Source organism: Podarcis pityusensis, assembly GCF_964106645.2.
Source record: "Podarcis pityusensis genome assembly, chromosome: 3".
NCBI lineage: Eukaryota > Metazoa > Chordata > Lepidosauria > Squamata > Lacertidae > Podarcis > Podarcis pityusensis.
Window position 1 is genome coordinate 24,261,310 of NC_138026.1, and position 18,575 is coordinate 24,279,884.

The 18,575-nt window shown below is 40.9% G+C and overlaps 1 protein-coding gene across 3 annotated transcripts in view; it reads left to right on the forward strand.

Annotated features, from left to right (window-relative positions):
* The first annotated feature begins 1,028 nt into the window (after nucleotides 1-1,028).
* TDRP (testis development related protein) overlaps nucleotides 1,029-18,575 on the forward strand; it is a 33,688-nt gene continuing 16,141 nt past the window's right edge. Inside the window, exons 1-2 of one of the 3 annotated variants that reach the window (XM_080997836.1) lie at nucleotides 1,029-1,051; nucleotides 2,650-2,850. In XM_080997836.1, the coding sequence (XP_080853962.1) occupies nucleotides 2,743-2,850 (108 nt within the window). In that variant the 5' untranslated portion in view covers nucleotides 1,029-1,051; nucleotides 2,650-2,742. Of the gene's footprint in view, nucleotides 1,052-1,785; nucleotides 1,926-2,123; nucleotides 2,235-2,649; nucleotides 2,851-18,575 lie in introns of those variants that run through there. The other 2 variants (XM_080997834.1, XM_080997835.1) reach the window with 2 other exon arrangements.

The following is an 18,575-nucleotide window of genomic DNA, read 5'->3' on the forward strand; positions in this document are numbered from 1 at the left end:
TATATATATATATATATATACACACACACACACACACACACACACGCAAATGGAAAATGGATCACCATGGGAGCTGTCCTAGCTTGTATGGGAACTCATGGGATGGATAAACAGTGAATGATGAGACAAAACACCTTCAGTGTCCCTTTGGTCCATGGGTGGGGGAGTAACAACTTTGGGAGGAGCTGCGTTTTAGTTTCTTGCAGAACAAATAACCCCAAGCAGCCTTGTGACACACCTGGTAGGCTGGCTCTTTGATTCATGTGCAGTCTACAAAAAACGCAGCCTCGCTCCTGCCACACCAAGTGTGCGATGCCCTTTTCACATGCCACGGGACACCTTGTCCGTGTGCAATGTGCACGGCCGGATTTAGGTTTGATGAGGCCCTAAGCTGCTGAAGGTAATGGGGCCCTTTATATGTCCAGCGGTCTTTTGTCAACAACAAATTGCAGCTGTTTTTGGTGTTGAATATATGCTATATGGTAATTTCTGGACCTAATAGGTATCTAAAGCCATTTGCCACTGTTGCTGTATGTAGCTTTTATTTTATTTGTATTTTTATCTTATATTTTGGAAATGTACATCCAGGCTTTTCCCCCCCTTTAAATTTTTTGGGGGGACCCCAAGAAAGTGGGGTCCTAAGCTATAACTTGTTTAGCTTATACATCAATCCAGCACTGTTCATCAGCAGTGTCTACAAAATCGCAGCCTGACTCCTGCCACACCAAGTGTGTGACACCCTTTTCACATGCCACGGGACTTCTTGTTCGTGTGCAATGTGTTTGTGTGTGTGTGTGTTATGTGCGCACCCGCCCCTTCTCTTTGCCTACCAGCCTTTCTCAACCTGTGGGTCCCCAGATGTTGTTGAACTACAACTCCCATCACCCCTAGCTAGCAAGGCCAGAGCTCAGGGATGATGGCAGTGGTAGTCCAGCAACGTCTGGGGACCCACAGGTTGAGAACCGTGATGTGTCCCTGCTCACACGTTCGAGACACGCATCGAGCTCCTCTGGAGGAGCTGGATGGAGGTGGGGGGGCGTTGTGTGAACCTGTAGGTGGGAGTGTGCACAGTGTTGGGGGGGGGGGGAGTGGAGAAAGAAAGAGTGTAACTGGGAGGTGCTGCTGAATGAGCTAAGCGAGCCCTGTGCTCCTGGTTGTGAGTCAGAAGGGGACGGGGGCTCGTGGCAGAGAAACTGGGATGTGTGTGCATAAGAGGGCAACTCCCAGGGACTGAGGGGGCTAATAAAATATTTGAGGGGGCTGGGTCCCACCTCCTCCTCCCCCCGTTTTTTTTTTTTTTTTTTTTTGATGGGCATTGCATTGCGTGTGTGCCCTGTCATGCCCAGGCAAGGCGGCGCTGACCTGGCCTCCCAATATTCCATTCAAGTTGGCACCCCTGTGTGTGTATGAGGGAGAAAAGGGGGAGGGGGTAAAGGGGTGCCAACTTGAGTAAAATATGGGGGGGGCAGGTAAACGCCACCCTACATAATGGATCACAATTACGCGCACCATTTGAATGGCAATGCTCATCAATTTTGAGGAGACCAAAAGGGACCTCGGGCCCTAGGAGTTGGCGCCTATGCCAGGGTGTGTGGGGAAAAGATGATGCGTCGACTTTAAATATATATTTAAACACACGGGCGCCCCGTGTTGTTGACAGGAGGAGGACCAGCTCCGGTTATCTGGAAGGCTTCACCTCCTTCCACCAGGCCCAGCGGTTGCCATGGCGACAAGGCAAGCCCGCTCGAACGCCCTCCCTCCTTCCCCTCGCGCGCCCGCCACCCCAACGGCTCTCGCTCCCCTCGCGCCGCCCAGTCAGCCGCAGACATGGCAGCGGCCGCTCGGAGGCTCCGCGCTGCTGCTGCTGGTGCAGCTGCGGTGCTGCTGGCGGCTGGGACGGCGACGGCCGCGAAGGAAGGTCACAGGTGAGGCGAGCGGGGCGGGGAATTGAGGTGGCAAGGCAGCCCCGGCCAGGCCTTCTCCTCCTTTCTTCTTCCTTCCCTTCCATCCTCTCCCCTCAACTCTCCAACTCTCTCAGCCCTCTCAGGCTGAGGAGTTCCTACTGCCTCTCCTCCCCACCGGAGAGGAGGAAGGGGAGGCGTGGCCGTGGGGGGGGGTCAGGACTCAGCCCCACACTTGGTGCCTCCTCCGAACCCCTCATTCCGGCATCAGGGCTCCTTCCGGACCTCACCACGTAAAACGCGTTTTGTGTCGGGCTCTTTGGCTCCCCCTGAGTATGTACAGAGTGCATCCCACCCCCAACCCCCCTTGCCCACATCACAGCCACATTGAGGAGGTTGCTACACTTCTTGCTTGAGGGGATCAAACTTGGCCCTCCCAGTATTTTCAAGGTGGGGGCTGTGAACTGTGAGGCAGGGGAGGTCGGATGGTGTGAGTTTTGTTTTTTTAGTGGGGTGCATTGCCTGCACAGGGAAGGGGTTGTGTCCGTCCCCCCCCCGCTTTCTCGCACCTTGCAAGCCCGTTTGTTGCGCCTGCCCATGTCTATCTCGCATTGGGATCCCCTTCACTGGGCCATGTGTTTATGTGAAAGCTCGTTTTCTCTCAAGAAAGGGCTTGTTGAGCTGAAGAGCAAAGTCATCTTATTGTTATTTTTTAAAATTAACCCTCTTTCTTTTCTTCTACTCTCAGGAATAAATAAGACCGGAGTCGCCTGTCCGCTACACCTCTTCCTCCTCCCCTCCCCTCCCCACATCCCTCTCTTCTCCTCGCCACCCTCTAATAATGTGGAAACTCAACAAGAGCGGCAAAGTTCTCCTGGATGATTCTCCAGAGGAAGAAGAGAGCCAGTCCCCACCTCCAGCGACACCAGCAGCTACCTTCTCAGCACAGGTAAAAGGCACCAGACTGCTGACTCTGTGCATATTTGTATTTTTAGTACCTTTGCAGCCCTGGCGTCTGTCACCTTTCCTTCAGTTTTGTAGGACAGTCTCTTTCTGTCCTCCTTCCGCCACCCCTTTTTACCCATGGCAGAATCTTGGCATTTTTATCTCTGATCTGGCATTATGAGTAATCACTTTCCATTCCCCTTGGATGCCTTAATAATGAGTCTTGTGGCAAGGAGGAACTGGTATGAACCAATGCTGTTTTGTACATACCCTCTGGGAAGCTGGTGTCAGTCTCTCCCTAAAACTCATGCTCAGCAGTGTTAGGACTCCTGTAGTCCAGTGACTTCATACTTCAGGCCACTCTCTTTTGTCCCTGTCTTCATCCTTAGGCATAGTCAGCGAAGGCACAAGCTCAGTTAAACACAGCAAAAAGAGTAGTGCGTTCTGGCATAGCTGTCAACGTTTCCCCTTTTTTAAAGGGAAATTCCCTTATTCCGAATAGGATTCCTCGCAAGAAAAGGGAAAAGTTGACAGCTATGCGTTCTGGTCTGTTGAAAATTCTTATGATTCTGTTGAAAATCCTTATGATTATGATTAAAGCAAAGAGGCTTAAGATTTGAGATGGAATCTCCTTGCATTTTAACATAAGTTGTTTATGTTTGAAATATGTAAGTAGTTTTGTCTCAAGTTTCCTTTACGTTTAAAGTCTCTTCTTTTACCTTTTTGTACAAATGCAAGTTCCATATCAGCACTATAGTCTACTGAAAGCATTACAATTTATTGTTACAGTTTACTTTTTAAGCAGAAGGGTGTGAAAGAGGAGGAAAATGAATTATATCATAAATGGATGGATGTATGACTTATGTCCTGATCCAAAACATTGATTTCAAAACTTATTTAACTTAGTGAAACGTAAGTGGCGTACCTGGAGTATAAGTTTAGATCCATTAATTATAAATAGTTCATGTATTAAGACGCTACTAATTTAATTGGGATGTATGGGGTTTTTTTTTAATGTAAAGTTTAAAGAATTCTGAACAGTACAAAATGTTGAAGGTAACTTGGGCAGTATCCAATGCTCCTGTTCTTCTAGCACAATGGATGTGTACTCGCAGAACTTTTCCACCCTCTTCTCTCTACCGCAGCCCTTTGTGTGCCCCTAAAATCAGATCCAGAGGGTTGGGAACCCCTTTAAAGAATGTTGGGTTGGGGGAGGATGGAAGAATTGGAAATAGAGGTGCCACTGCACTGAAGGCACTGCTTTGGAGACAACCCCTTGTATTTAAAACTTTTAAAGGTTGGATTTAGGTTAATGTTTGAAAATATGAAGATTATTTAGAATTAAGAAATATTTATCCGACTGAATCCAACCATTTAGGTCTCAGTTCCAGCACTTCATATTTTGACCTGCTTTAAAAACAAAATCCTTGTAAAATACTCATAATCAGGAAATATCAGCACTGAAAAACAGGATGAAGACAAGTGAACAATTTGGAGACTGAATTGGTGGCCTGCACATTCTCACCCCAATTCAGATAAGAAGAGTCATCATGTGTAGGCTTCTACTACATATCACTTGTTAGATCAGGAACTGTGGGTGGAGATAGGATGTGAATCTAAATGCACATCCAAATTTGGACATTCTCTATCCAAGCTTCCACAATGCTTTACTTTTCCTCATACAGTATCTACAACTCCACTCACATTCTGCATAGGACTAGAGGTGTGTCAGAATGCTTATTTGTTGCTGAGCAAATTCCTTTTACTAGAATTGCAGCCCTATGCACATTTACTTAGGAATTAGACTCACTGAACTCAGTGAGACTTATTTCTGAATAAACATGCAGAGGATCAACCTGCAGATACATTGCAAAGAGAACTGCTGTCCTGGCTCTACAAGCCTGAGATGCCACAGAAGTTGTGAAATCAAGTACGCGAGGCATCCTAATGCAGAGTTAGTTCACTAATAGCTAGTACTCACTCCTTGTAATTCCAAGCTTCTTGTCTTAGATAGTTCTGACCACAATAATAATTACCTGAACGTATGTTGTATGTAATTGTTCATGAGGAATATGATTTGGATTTGTTGATAAAATATAATGAAGCAGCTTGCCTGTTTTGCTGGCTAATCCACAACTTGGTTACAGTAAAGTGCTTGGATTTAGGTTGATCAGAAGTTTATCTTAAATTGGGCTGTAGATAAACAGTAGCTTGCCTGCAGTGTGGAGGAGGTAGAAATGGGAGAATGTATGTTGCTCCCCTTCTCCTTGGATTCAGAGATGGGCAGAGTTGGGTGGGACTGGATTCTATTACAGTTGTACTTTCAAAATAGTTTGCTTTGGTCTGCTTCGGCATTTTTGTTAAAACGGTTTTCCATTGCTAGGTTCTATAATAAATACATTTTTGAATAGCAGATTAATGTTCAAAACATTCAGTAACTAAGCCAGTAATAAACTGCTATAATAATGCCAATAACACGGAGAACTGTCTGCTTGGTTTTGAAAGACCAATAGAGAGCTACTACTGTGAACAGTAACAAGGACTCAACCTGCCAACCTTAATCTCCTCATTGGATAGTAGGTACAAAAGAAATGCGGCTTGAGACTCATTTGCTTCTAGAATCAATGGTTAACTGGCTACTAGAAATGGTTGACTGCTAATCCCAGCCAAAATATGTGGACCTTTCTGTTCTACTCAATCAGGAGATTTGTTCCTAATAGCAAACTAGCAACTAGTGAACTCAGCTTTTTCATTTTTTGATGTGTAGCAATCTTACTCCTCCAGTCCATGACATGTTTGCCGTCTTCCATCACATGACACATCCTCAAGGCTGTGTGAGACAAAGGAATGTAGTGAAACCTACTGTGCATAGTAGCTCCATAGGTCATCCTCTTTGCTGGTTGTGCATTAATGAGCTATTTATGAAAAAACTGGGGAAATGAAACTTTACACAGTATTACTAACTTCTGTTTAATCAACTGATATTATACTCTGCTTCCCCTCATAGGTGCTTGATGTGAAATCATTCATGTTGCCAAATAATTTGAGGAAACACATTTCATAAACCTATCTAATATCTGGGATCTTGGGGTAGCAAGAAGCTTTTTAATGGTCTCCTCTATATCATGGTTGCACAATTTCTCCTTTATGTAGTCAGCATCTGCATGTTACTCCACAATTTTCACCTGAAGTCGTTGCCAAATCTTCTGTTACATAGAATCATAATCACTGGGGGATTTTGCCATATCATTTTAATATAACATCAACAATGAATGTTGTAGAAAAGCATTCTGATGGGATGAAAGCAACTATTTACCGTGCCAAAATGGACACATGAGGACTAAGGGCCAAACTAGTCAAGTTCCTGTCTCTTTAAATATGGTTGTGTGTGTGTGTTGCGGAGAGAAAAGTGTAGTTAAAAGGCATAGTTGATAAATTGGTGTGGATTGTATTTTGGATTTGCAGTAGATCTCCTAATGCATCATTTTATTATAAGCTGTTTCATTATAAGCTGTTTTGATTGGTATAATAAAAGAAAAAAGTGAAGGGTATACTACTGCTGGCCCTGGATGCACAAACGGTCATATGGAGACACCCCATAGAAGCTTTTAAATAGCCTTCCTGGGTTATTGCCAGGTTGATGTAACATTTCTGTTTCATATAGCATTGTAGCCACATTGTAATCCCCAAGTGAAGGTCTTTATCGCTTCTTCTGGGGCATTTTGAACTTCTTTGCTGTCCAGGCTACTCCTGGAAAAATGGGAACAGAGCCATATCTGGAGTCATGAAGAACAAGATACTGGATATTCCCAAGGGAGGTGCATGAGACTTTGTCCTGGAGTGTAGGGACTGGATGCTATATTGCATGCCCCAGTATTATGGCAGCTACTGGCTTCTATGGGGAAGCTCAGCACACTCTTCTATGCATTCAGGGCCACAGGACTGCACCCTTCATCTTTTCAGCTATTCACTTAATCAAAAAGGTTAATGTTACAGACACAGCAATAAGAGAGCCAGCAGGATTTCAGTCACTATTATGCTCAGTCCGAAATAAAACATCCTAGCTCCTTCATATTCAATCATATTAATGGAGTTCCTGTATAGATAGTGTGTGTGTGTGGAGGGGGTGTCTTCTAAAGCTGCTTATATATTATAGAGTGGGAGGCTGTGATTGTCCCTGCTAGTGTACTGCAGCCTGTGAAAGTTGTCAGTGATGTGTCAAACTCTAATACTTGTATTGACAGGGTGTGTTTTTTAATTTAGTTAATGTAATAAGATAAGTATTGAAAGCAGACTTTCATTTTGAACTTTGAGAATGAGCTGCCAGCTTGATTCTCCTACCCTGAAATTAAAGAAAGTGAAAAAGATAGAAAAAGAGCTGAAATTTATTGATGTTTCCCTTTGACCTGTTTTCCTTTGATCTTGTATTATGTTGTACTTAAGCAGCAGAAGTGCAGAGACATGTTTCATATTAATTGCATCTTATGACTGCTCAGTGAATGTTTCATAAGTTGGCCATGCAATTTTAACTGTATATTAATTAATTACTTTAAAACTCTTTTTTATACAATTTTGACACTAGCTTTTATGTTAACTGAAGGAACTTCAAGAGAGTCCCTGAGGGTATAGGAGGAGATCAGTACCTTCCAGATGTACTTTAGAAAGAAACATCAAATGAGAGTAATGAAGTCAGATTTTTATACAGTACGCAACAAAGAAATTGTTTGAATTGGGAAAGTAACATTTTGGGAAAAATCCAGATGAAATTACCAGTAAATAAATTCTCTTGAAATCGGAGAATTCCAAATGTGAACTACATGCATTGATAAGATGTCCCTAATATTCCCTAGATTGCACAATTTGTCTTTTTACCTTCAGAAGTAGCATGTGATATGCAACAAAAATTCCTTTGCAATGTATTTTCACCGCCCTGTAAGAATTCAGAGCTCCTGTTCCAGCCAATCAGCCACACCTTCCTCCAGGACACTAAAGATTGCCAGTTCACTCTCCCTATCCCCCACATTTCTCTATTTTTCTTGTTAAAGTGACAGTCAACGTTCCTAAAGGCTGAACATGCTTAGTCCCCCCTGGACTGATTTGGGATGATGGTAACTCAGCCCTTTTTGGTGGTTTCAAAAATCCCCCCAACAGTATTATTTATTAAATTTATATGTTGTCTAACTTCCAGCTAAAACAAGAGTGACATAAATACATTTTAAAAAATCAATACAATAACATTGATGCTACAATGTTGTTAATTCCTTGCTCTTGTTTCTCACTTCCTATTTTTTTTTACTGCAAACCTGCTAGCACAAGACTTTGTGTTTACTATTAGAAGTGATATTCTGCCAGCAGGTACTTCTAACACTTGTAAAGTGAGGGAAAGGGAGTTGAAGGAGTGCCTGCAAGCACAAGTGTAGAAGTGGGGTGCCTGCCTGGGTAGGAGGGGCTGTTTTTTTGTTTGAAATCACCCACCACCACCACCACCTTACAAGTGCTTGGTGATTATCCCTATCTCAAGGCTGTCATGTTTATCATAATCCTGAGGCTATATCTTCTAAGTGTCCAAAATTCTAACTCTTAAGTACATATCCCAAATTCTCTATCAGAATTAACTATGCAAATAAAATTCTTGACTTATGTACTGATCTTTTTGCTTCATTTAATTCCTGTCAATCAGGCATGTAACCTGAGAGCTGTTTTCATCTCTCAGACCTACACTTTTTTGTAAGCTTAACACATTTTTGCTGACCTTGTTGTTTCGTGTAGCTGTAAGATGAGATATTGCGCCCAATTTCAAATATTTCTGAGCACTGTGCTCTAGTAGTGGCCCACTGCTAAGATCTTAGAGAAGCCCACATCTGGGAAGGAGATGCTCTATTGAGATGGATTAATTACTATCCCTTCGTCTTAACCACCCTTTTGTGAGTGGTAAAACTGCTTGTAAGAAGTGTGTGGTCTAAGGCAGAGGCTTGTCCCTTAATATAGGCAATAAAAGATACTGTGGTCACATTTACTGACCAATGTGACCACAGATCGCTTTTCAAGTTAGGCATGGTTGCTCCAAGATGCCTTTTGTTTTAAGTACTACCAGGCTGGGCAAAGCTTTCCTTGGAGACAGGAGCTCCAAAGTGTCATGAGCAAAAAGTGGGAACTGATGCTGTATTCTTTCAGGAAATATACTTTATCCCTATGTGTGTGCATGGCATAATATAAGGGCTGGAATTGCCTTACTCTTTTTCTTACAGATTCATAGAGTGACAGTACATGTTACTTCAGCAAATACATTTGCTAGTACTGGGGCTGGGGTATCCAAAAGGAAGAATCAATGGGGGGAAAGGAGTATTTGAGTCTTCATTTGCCTGCATTTCCCCCCCATGCAACTTCTACCTCACAGGCTTTTTCTCTCACTTATTTCCACAGACTTTCCCTCACTCTTAGAACTGGGGGGGCAGGCGGGGGGGGGAATGGTCCACTGAAAGGATTATGAGTGAGAATTGTCAGGCGGGAACATGTTAAGTAATACTCTCCTGTCCACTGATTCTCCCCCTGCTAATAGTGATGCCCCTCCCCCTCCACTGTGCATAAGCATTATGGGACAGACATGGAATTGCGAATTTTCTAAACGAAATAAAAAAAGCTATAAAATGCTTAACCAGGTTTCCATTTATGATTATCCAGACAAGGAATTCTTTATTTTTACAACCAATAAATTTGTGCAAGAGAGAAGGTGCAGGAGAGAAACATATTGGAAAGGATAAACTTTATTTAGGATGCCCCCCAATTTTCTAAATCAGTTATATCTTGATTAATGGTGCACTTTTGAATTTTAACATCCAGACTTCGTTGTATGAGGGTCCACAATTTGTTTTTCAGTGCAGACCCAACTAGTAAAGTGAATGATCAAACAAGACTGGTTTATTATTTAACCACAAAAGAAGCAGAGGAAAAGTAGATCTAGAGTGTAATCTGTATACAAAAGAGATCTGTGTGCTTGTTGAATTAATCCCTCGAGCACCTTATGGTTTGCAGAATACTCAAGAAAAGAGCATTTGCACATTCCTCTGGAAGCACGCTGAATGTACTTCCACTGCCAGAAGTGGAAGGTTGTTGCCAAGGCGTTAAATCAGGATTTCTTTACTGCATAGAAAGCAGCCATTAGTTACCTGTTCATTAACAAAAGAATGTTAAAATGTTCAGTAGTAAAAACACTGTTCAAAATAAAAGTAAGAGGCAATTTCAAGCTCTCGTCATAAAAACATACTAGCATAAGGGAAACTAAATCTTAGATACACAGATAAAAAACTAACATCCTCATAATATTTGGGGAAATAAATACAACCTGTTAATAGATATGTGTTAACATTAGGGCACTAGCTTAAAATAGGCCATTGAAAACATAGCTGCATATCCTGAGTGTTGCCCATCACATCCATTGGTGTATGGGAGCTTTGTTGCATACTTGGGCCTACCCTGCCTGCAATAATTTATAATGGAGGAATATACCATTTATTTGGAAACACTGATCTGCTTCTTATGTTGGAATGATTAGAATGGCTTCCAAGCAAGAGGCCCAAAAGTGTATTTGAGAATACATGAATCTCTTGAATTGATGTACCGTAATTTGCAGAACGTTCCTGCAGGAAACATTCCATATTTAGCTGTGCTTGAAATTTCCTCATAGCCATTGCATTTGCTACAGAATCATCACCCTGGTTTTCCTTCAAGGAAAGTAATATAGATTACTACTGCTTATAGGGAAGAACTCTGAATGAGAACTTGGCTTGAATGCTGTGGACAGGATTGCTAATCGGTGGTAAGACTGTTCCCTAAACATAATGCCCCTGCCATTTTATTGTTGTCATATTCTGTGGCTTACCTCAGACAGAGATAAAGAATGCCACATATTGAATTGTTATTACTACTTCCTGCGGTGCTTTGTTTTTATTGGAAATATGCATTTAGTCTTAGAAGCAGGCACAGCCTGTTGAGCAGGCTTGACCCAGGCAACTAAATTTATGAGAGCTACATGGATTTTGCTTGAGGAAATATACCCATCAGTGTGAAAAGGCAATCTGCAAAATATGGTGCTCAAAATAGTTCCCTGTCCCCCGCCCCTGAGGTAATTTATAACTACAGTACATCTATTGTAATTTTTTGAAAATCTGTTACTATGTTTTACTTCTCAGATAGGAGCAGGAGTGTATGTGTGTAGTCCTTCACCTTTTCCTTACCTGGTAATTTTACACTCAAAATCCCCAAGCTCCTCTTTCTACAATCCAGGGAAAAGATACCCATGACCCCATGGAAAAGCCAGTAGCTTTGAGAGGGTTTTTTTTTTGTTGTTTGCAGAAAAATAGTATTTGGGAGAAAAGGTTTAGGCAGCCTTTCTTCCCATAAAAGTGCAGTAGAGCAGTATAGGAAACTTAATATAAAAGTAAAGGTAAAGGACCCCTGACAGTTAAGTACAGTTGCGGACAACTCTGGGGTTGCGGCACTCAACTCGCTTTACTGGCTGAGGGAGCTGACGTTTGTCCACAGACAGCTTCCGGATCATGACTAGGCTGCTTCTGGCGAACCAGAGCAGTGCACAGAAACGCCATAGCAGTACCTATTTATCTGTTTGCACCTGATGTGCTTTTGAACTGCTAGGTTGTCAGTTAATATAGGGATGCTTAAATATATTCTCCTAAGCACTGTGGTCTAAAAATCACTGAGCCTTGGGCTTGCCAATCAGAAGCTCAGCGGTTCAAATCCCCGCAACGGTGTGAGTTCCCATTGCTCGGTCCCAGCTGCTGCCAACCTAGCAGTTTGAAAGCACACCAAAAAGTGCAAGTAGATTAAAAGGTACTGCTCCGGCGGGAAGGTAAATGGCGTTTCTGTGTCCTGCTCTGATGTTGGTGTTCCGCTGCGCCAGAAGCGGCTTAGTCATGCTGGCCACATGACCCAGAAAAACTGTCTGCGGAGTGGACAAATGCCGGCTCCCTCGGCCTGCAAAGCGAGATGAGCGCCCCAACCCGAGTCGTTCGCAACTGGACTTAACTGTCAGGGGTCCCTTCACCTTTACCTTTACGCAATTAAAACATGCAAGTCTTTATAGCTGCTTTACATTAAAAACAAAAACTGCCAGAAGACATGTCTCCTGTACAGCATTTAGTTTTTTACCTGTGTGTATCCGAAAGTGAGGCTATAGAAAGGCACTGTAGATCAGAAATATCCCTGAGATATCTCTGCAAGGTTGGGAGGGTTTATCTGGATCAGTGGTAACAATTTGCTTTGTTTATTTTTTCTTAGGCATAATGTTGCTCTTCAGTAGTTCAACTGGGTGTGTACAGTGACTTGTTTTTTTGTTAAACAGCAGTTCTTCCAATGTTATTCAGAGCATAAAGTTTTCTGAGTGACTTTCAGCCTGTCATTTTCTCTCAGCCTAACCTGCCTTCCAGGATTGTTGTGAGCGTGAGGTAGGAAAGGGAGATATTATTAAGCTCTGTAGTGAGTGTATGTTTAGCAGTATGAGGTAAGCATGAGTGAAGGTTAGCACCTGAGATACCATCTACAACAACTGTAATTGGAGAGGAAAAGTTTGATTTAGGAAATTTCCAAATTGCAAAAGAAAATGGATTGTTATCAGATCTGAACTGGATAAAAACATTTGAGCAAGCTGCAGAAAAGTTAGCAAAATCTACCCTTTTCAGTTTTTACAAATAACCTCTTATCTAAATGAGATCAGGAAAAATTACCAGCTAGATAGAGAAAATACTTACACTGAAACTATGTTATAAAAATCTATCAAACGCTCATAAAAATATCATTGGAGAACATTACAAAACATTTATCAGAAAAACCAATACAGTGAAGTGGAAAGCGTTTTATTTTATATTCTATAACTGTCACTATATCTAAAGACTGTAGGATTATCCAGCTTGTTTTGAAGGTTCATTTAGCTGCTCATATTTAGCTAATCAGGAAAATATCAAGGTATATTTTTATAGTGATATGAAGATAGTTTTAAAAGGACTTGAAGTGCATTTCATGTTGTGCCAAGCCAGGAAAAGAATGGAAAAGTTGGTTTTACAGTGCAGTACAATTCTGAGCCTCTGGCTACATTTTCTGTGAATTACACACTTTGGTAGCTGCATTAATTATAATAATGGGTTTAACCAGAAAGGTGTGCTGTTTCATCTTTGATACTGGATATGGTAGCATAAAGTTCATATACAAGGGAGTGTCTGCATTTTGTTTAAATCAGAATACTACTCACTTTTCCAAAGCTTGGTTCGTTAGTCTATAGATGTAGGGAGAAGGTGATAGCTGAATGCAGCCCATTTATTACATACACACAAATTTAAAACATGGATGAGATAACGAACAAGGAACAAATAGTACTACTTAAATGCTTACCAAAGGAGGTTGTGATCTGAAGCATATATGTTTGGAAGCAACTTCCATCAATTATAATGCACTTCAAAACAGAAATGGTTAGAACTGGAATGCCAATGTGTAATATATAGTGGTGCTTTAATTTAGCAGATTAGGACTCCCTTAGGTGATTCTAAGCACATTTCAGAAAAGCTATGACAGCATCTATTGCTTGCATACAAACTGTACTGACAGTAGACCTTTGTAAAACTGCTACCTGGGCATAGATCCACATATTTAGAAAACATTTTTCTTTGGCTCCTGTTCATATGCCAAATTTGGAAGAACAATTTTACAGTCGCCGTTTGCCTTGTACTCCTCAGTCACCATCTGGAGAGTATGCTGCTGTTTGAGCCTCCATCTGTGCGACTATTAAGAGGTTGTCAATGAAAGGGGAAAATTGTTACTGATAACTGCTCTTTTAATGAGAGTTATTCTGTATACCATTTCAGAACCTTCTAAGTTAAAGGTTGCTCAGTTTAAGACTGAGTTGAGATATGAAGGAACTGAGATACTGTATAAGCACCCAACTCTTCCCTATATTTATTTGCTCTTACACATGTTTGAAGGTGAAGGGAATGTTTTCTAATGGATATTCTGAATTGGCTGTGGTTTCAAGCCGCAGAAGAGTAGTTACATGTTAGAAATTGTGATGGCTATAAAATCATTTTTGAAGACCAAGCATCATGTGGTTAGCACAATTACTGCATAAGCACCCAGAACTACTTATGGCTACTGGTCATTACCTCACTGACCCTTCCCCATATTCTTTAGTGACCTACCCACCCACCCATTTAAAGTGATACATCCTGGCTTTCTGGATTCTTGAATCTTAAGAGGAACTTCTGCTGGGAAATCTTTTTAGCATATTAAGTGAAGGGGAATACTCCTTCATCACTTAACTATGGGACACTGGTGAACACAGCCTTTTGCTAGAAGCTGGTGCCCCAGATGCAAGTGAGAAAGCTTTTGAGTTCCCCACAACACTTTTAAAGTTGGATATTAAGCAAAACAGCAATAGTGGGGAGAAGAGAGAACAGCTGGACATGATGTAAATGATCCTAAGTCTGCAGTCTGTAACAGTCTTAGGACAAAGTGCAGGAGATGCCACAGAGACATAATAAGACCTCGGGGCAAAACAGATTTCAGGTTGCACCAAGGACAATTTTGATGAAGAAGCAACAATGGCTGTTCCACTATCTGTATGTGTAAAGACCAGCAGTTAGTTGGATCTACTTCCAGCACTCAACTAGTTCTACAGTTTTTGTGTGTATTGGAGAGCGCCGAAAATAGTTGACCAAAGCTACTACTGAAATATAGAATTTAGCTTTTGAGCATTTAATGGCCTCTAACCATTAGATGGCACTACCCATTTTGGCTTGTAATGATTTTTTAGAACAGGGGTCAGCAAACTTTTTCAGCAGGGGGCCAGTCCACTGCCCCTCAGACCTTGTGGGGGGCCAGACTGTATTTTGAAAAAACAACAACAACCCAGAGTGAATTCCTGTGCCCCACAAATAACCCAGAGATGCATTTTAAATAAAAGCACACATTCTGTTCATGTAAAAACACCAGGCAGGTCCCACAAATAACCCAGAGATGCATTTTAAATAAAAGGACACATTCTACTCATGTAAAAATACGCTGATTCCCAGACCATCCGTGGGCCGGATTTAGAAAGGGATTGGGCCGGATCCGGCCCCCGGGCCTTAGTTTGCCTACCCATGCTTTAGAAAGTACACCACATAAAATTATTATCCAGCTCTACTGCTGCTTCGGAGAATCTCTGTATGCAGAAAAGGTGCCCAGCACAGTGAAGTGTATATTTGTTTTAAATTGAAGAATGGGAGTTTCTATGGAAGAAAGTAAACTATGGACATTTAATCTATGCATTTATAGAAATATCTGTGGTTCTAATTAGTGCTTAATCATTATAAAAGTTTCATGAACTCTCTGAAACTGAAAACTGATTACAGTTTCTAATTTTTCTTTTTCTTTTAAGAATAAAGATCCATGTTTTCATAATGAAGTTACATCCTCTGTTTCACAAATTGCAACAAAGGTATAAGCTTAATATTGAGATATGAATTCAAACTTGTTTCACACAGTATTTCCCTTTCCTGGATATTTTACAGTGCACCAACTTTTTCTGGGTAGGCTGACAAACAACATTCCTCTATTACGTCTTCAATGAGTCGACTTAATTGTTTTGGTATTAGAGTCACAAGCATTTTGGTCTTTGGTTTTTCATATGTTCATCACATGGTTTAACATTTGAAAAAAATATGAATAAATAAAGAATCCTAATAGGAGTTCATTAAAACAGTTGCAGCACTGATTTATTTTGCCCTTTGAATCTTAATTTTAATGCTTTGATGTTTAACCTTTGTACTGAAAGAGCTAAGATTGCTCTGAATAAAATTACATATGGATATGTAGTTAACAGGCTGATCTTAAACTTCGTATTTCAACTTCTAGCAGATTCGCATGTAGGAAGAAACACAACAGTAGCTATGATTTTACAAAACATTCTATTATGGCAGTAATAGAGAAATATTTTGTTGGCATGACAAGCCGACCTGCAAGATTGCAGGTACAAATATTTCGAGTCCATGTGTCAGTATAATTAAATAATACACAGTGAAAGGTCAAATTAAGTGTGTGCAAGTAAAAATTTGACATTTTCTGACTTTCAGATGATTAATCTTACAGTGTATTTATTATTATTATTTTAAGTATAATTTTTCTTCTTTTCAAAATTAGAAATGATAGAATTGCAATGCTTTCTTTCCTCTCCACTCATGAGATTCATGAATCACCAGCTGGTGTCTTTTTTACAGTCTTAATTATAACATTTACTGCCTGAAAGTACTGAAATAATTAACACTCGAGACTGGGATTACACAACAAGGTTCTTGTAATAATGTAACTTTTACATAATGTGGTGTTATATGAGCATGGCTGCTGTCTTCCATTTCTGATTCTTCAAAGTGCTCTGTTCTAGTGGCACATCACCTGAACACCTGAATGCCCACTTTAGGCTGCAGATCATTTGCATGCCCAACAAAGTCAGACTGAGAGTGTATCTTTCCACAATACCTCCCACTTCTGAAACCTTTATTTTTAAGCTTACTCTTTTTTTTTTTTTAAGTCGTTTAGCAATTCACAATAAAAGCCACAAAAGGATATGGAATGTCTCCCATTCTTCCCTACTTCCTGTCTTCCATACGCATTCCTTTGAAATGTGTTATTCTTAGGTGTTCTCAAAGTAGTGCTTTTCCTTTTGTTCTGAAGTTTGAATGAGGCCTCTAGGTGTTTGTATTCTGTTATTATTCTGAAATTCTGCCAATTTCCCCCTTAGATTAAAACAAGACTCAGATTTTTACCAATTCATTATTCACAGGAATGTCTTGAGGAAACATATTGTCATTTCCAGAGACCTTAAACCTAGCGAATTGTCAAGTCTTCTCCTTGAAGCAGTTTTCTTAGGTGCCAGACCTATGGACATGATTTTGTGAGAAGCATGATAGTTAGTGTGGAAACTGCAGTGTCACAAATAGTGGCCAAGGACCTTTAAAAAGAATATGTAAGTTCACGTTCTGTATATGAGGATATGGGGCACAGCTGCTATATCAGAGTTTCATTCTTACTCAGTAAAACATGGTTTGTTTCTCTAGCACATGTTGTTTGCCTTTTGTAGGTAGAAGAAGCCTATTCATTGTAAGAAGTGGCACTTGTGTGACTTGGATCTGACTAGAACATTTCTTAAGAAGAAGCTTTCTCAGAATCTCAAGGCAGACTTCATGAGCTAATCACTGTAAATCAAGTGCGACAATATGTTCAAACCCTGTCAAATGGTTTAATATTAATGAAGAGCTTAGGCCAATCAGTCTGATCTCTATGTCTGACACATTGGTGCTTGACCTCAGGATGCAGTCAGTGATCTAGAGTTTCCTCCTGAAGGACACCTCACTGTAAGGTGGAGTTCAAGTTGAGATCTGAGATTCAGACTGCGAGAATGAGTGAACAGGATATATATGGCCACATGTTACCCATTGGCTGTCTGATGCAGATGAATTAAGGTAGGCTAGCAATGGTTTTCAGTTAGTGGGTCACAACAGCAGTACTGCCACCATCCAAATACAGTAAATAATAATAATAATAATAATAATAATAATAATAATAATAAATTATTTTACCCTTCCTATCTGACTGGGTTGCCCCAGCCACTTTGGATGCCTTCAAACATATATGAAAACATAATAAAGCATTACATGTTAAAAGTCCACAAATACATTTGGGGCCACAAATTTGGGTCTATAAATATATGTTTAGGTTAGAGGTGGGTCCCAGGTCAGGAAAGCTTGAAGGGCTTATCCTAGTAACAGCCCTTTCCCCAGCCAGGAAGGCAATACTTTCTCACCAGCAACATGTATGCAAGTCTGCCTGTCCCCTTGTTTTGAATTACTTCTTTTTCCTTGTTGTTTTCTACAGAATGTTTTTGCTGGCATTTCAACATCAAATTATCCTAGCTTTCTTCTTGTTTTGCAGCTTGTAACTTATGACACTGAAAAAATATGACACCTTGTTGTGGCCCAGGACTTGTAAACATTTCCACAGACGTGATCTAGATTTTAGTCTGGCATGCTTCCAGGAAACAAGATAATCCACATACCTGCTCAATAGAAGAGGGATTTTTTTGGGGGGGGGTCACGGTAGGGACTGCTATAGAAGATATGCTAGACCAAAGGTAAAGAGTGTTGTAATTGAGGGGAGGAGTTTGTTAGTAACAGGTAAAAGTACCTACAATAGAAGAGTTTTGTATTCAGGAGAGAAATGAGCAGTGTCGGTGAATGCTGAATCCTAAGTATGCTGGTAAGAATTGATTTATTTAGGAATACAACTTCAGTTGGAGACTAAGTATGAGTCTCTGTCTGTCTGTCTGTCTATCTGTCTGTCTCTTTCTCTTTTTCTTACTGGAATTCTACCAAAATAATGTATGTTTTCAAGGATCCTTGGGCTACAATTTTATACTCACTTACCTGGGAGTGAGCTCCATTGAACTCAGTGAGACTTACTTCTCTCGATGTGTGATTGCATTGTTAATCTGAGGTGAAATAGTTGAAATAGCTGTTTCCTTTTGTGGCACAGAAAAAATGAATTCTGTATTAATCCAGTGATGAAAGGAGGATGGACAACTTCACTACCCAAGAGAATGGGAATCAGTTGAAAAGTAGAAGTTGCTTTTTCCATTCAGCTGTTGCTAGGCTGGTCCAGGTGCATGGTTGTGTTGAAAAGAAGGATTTGATG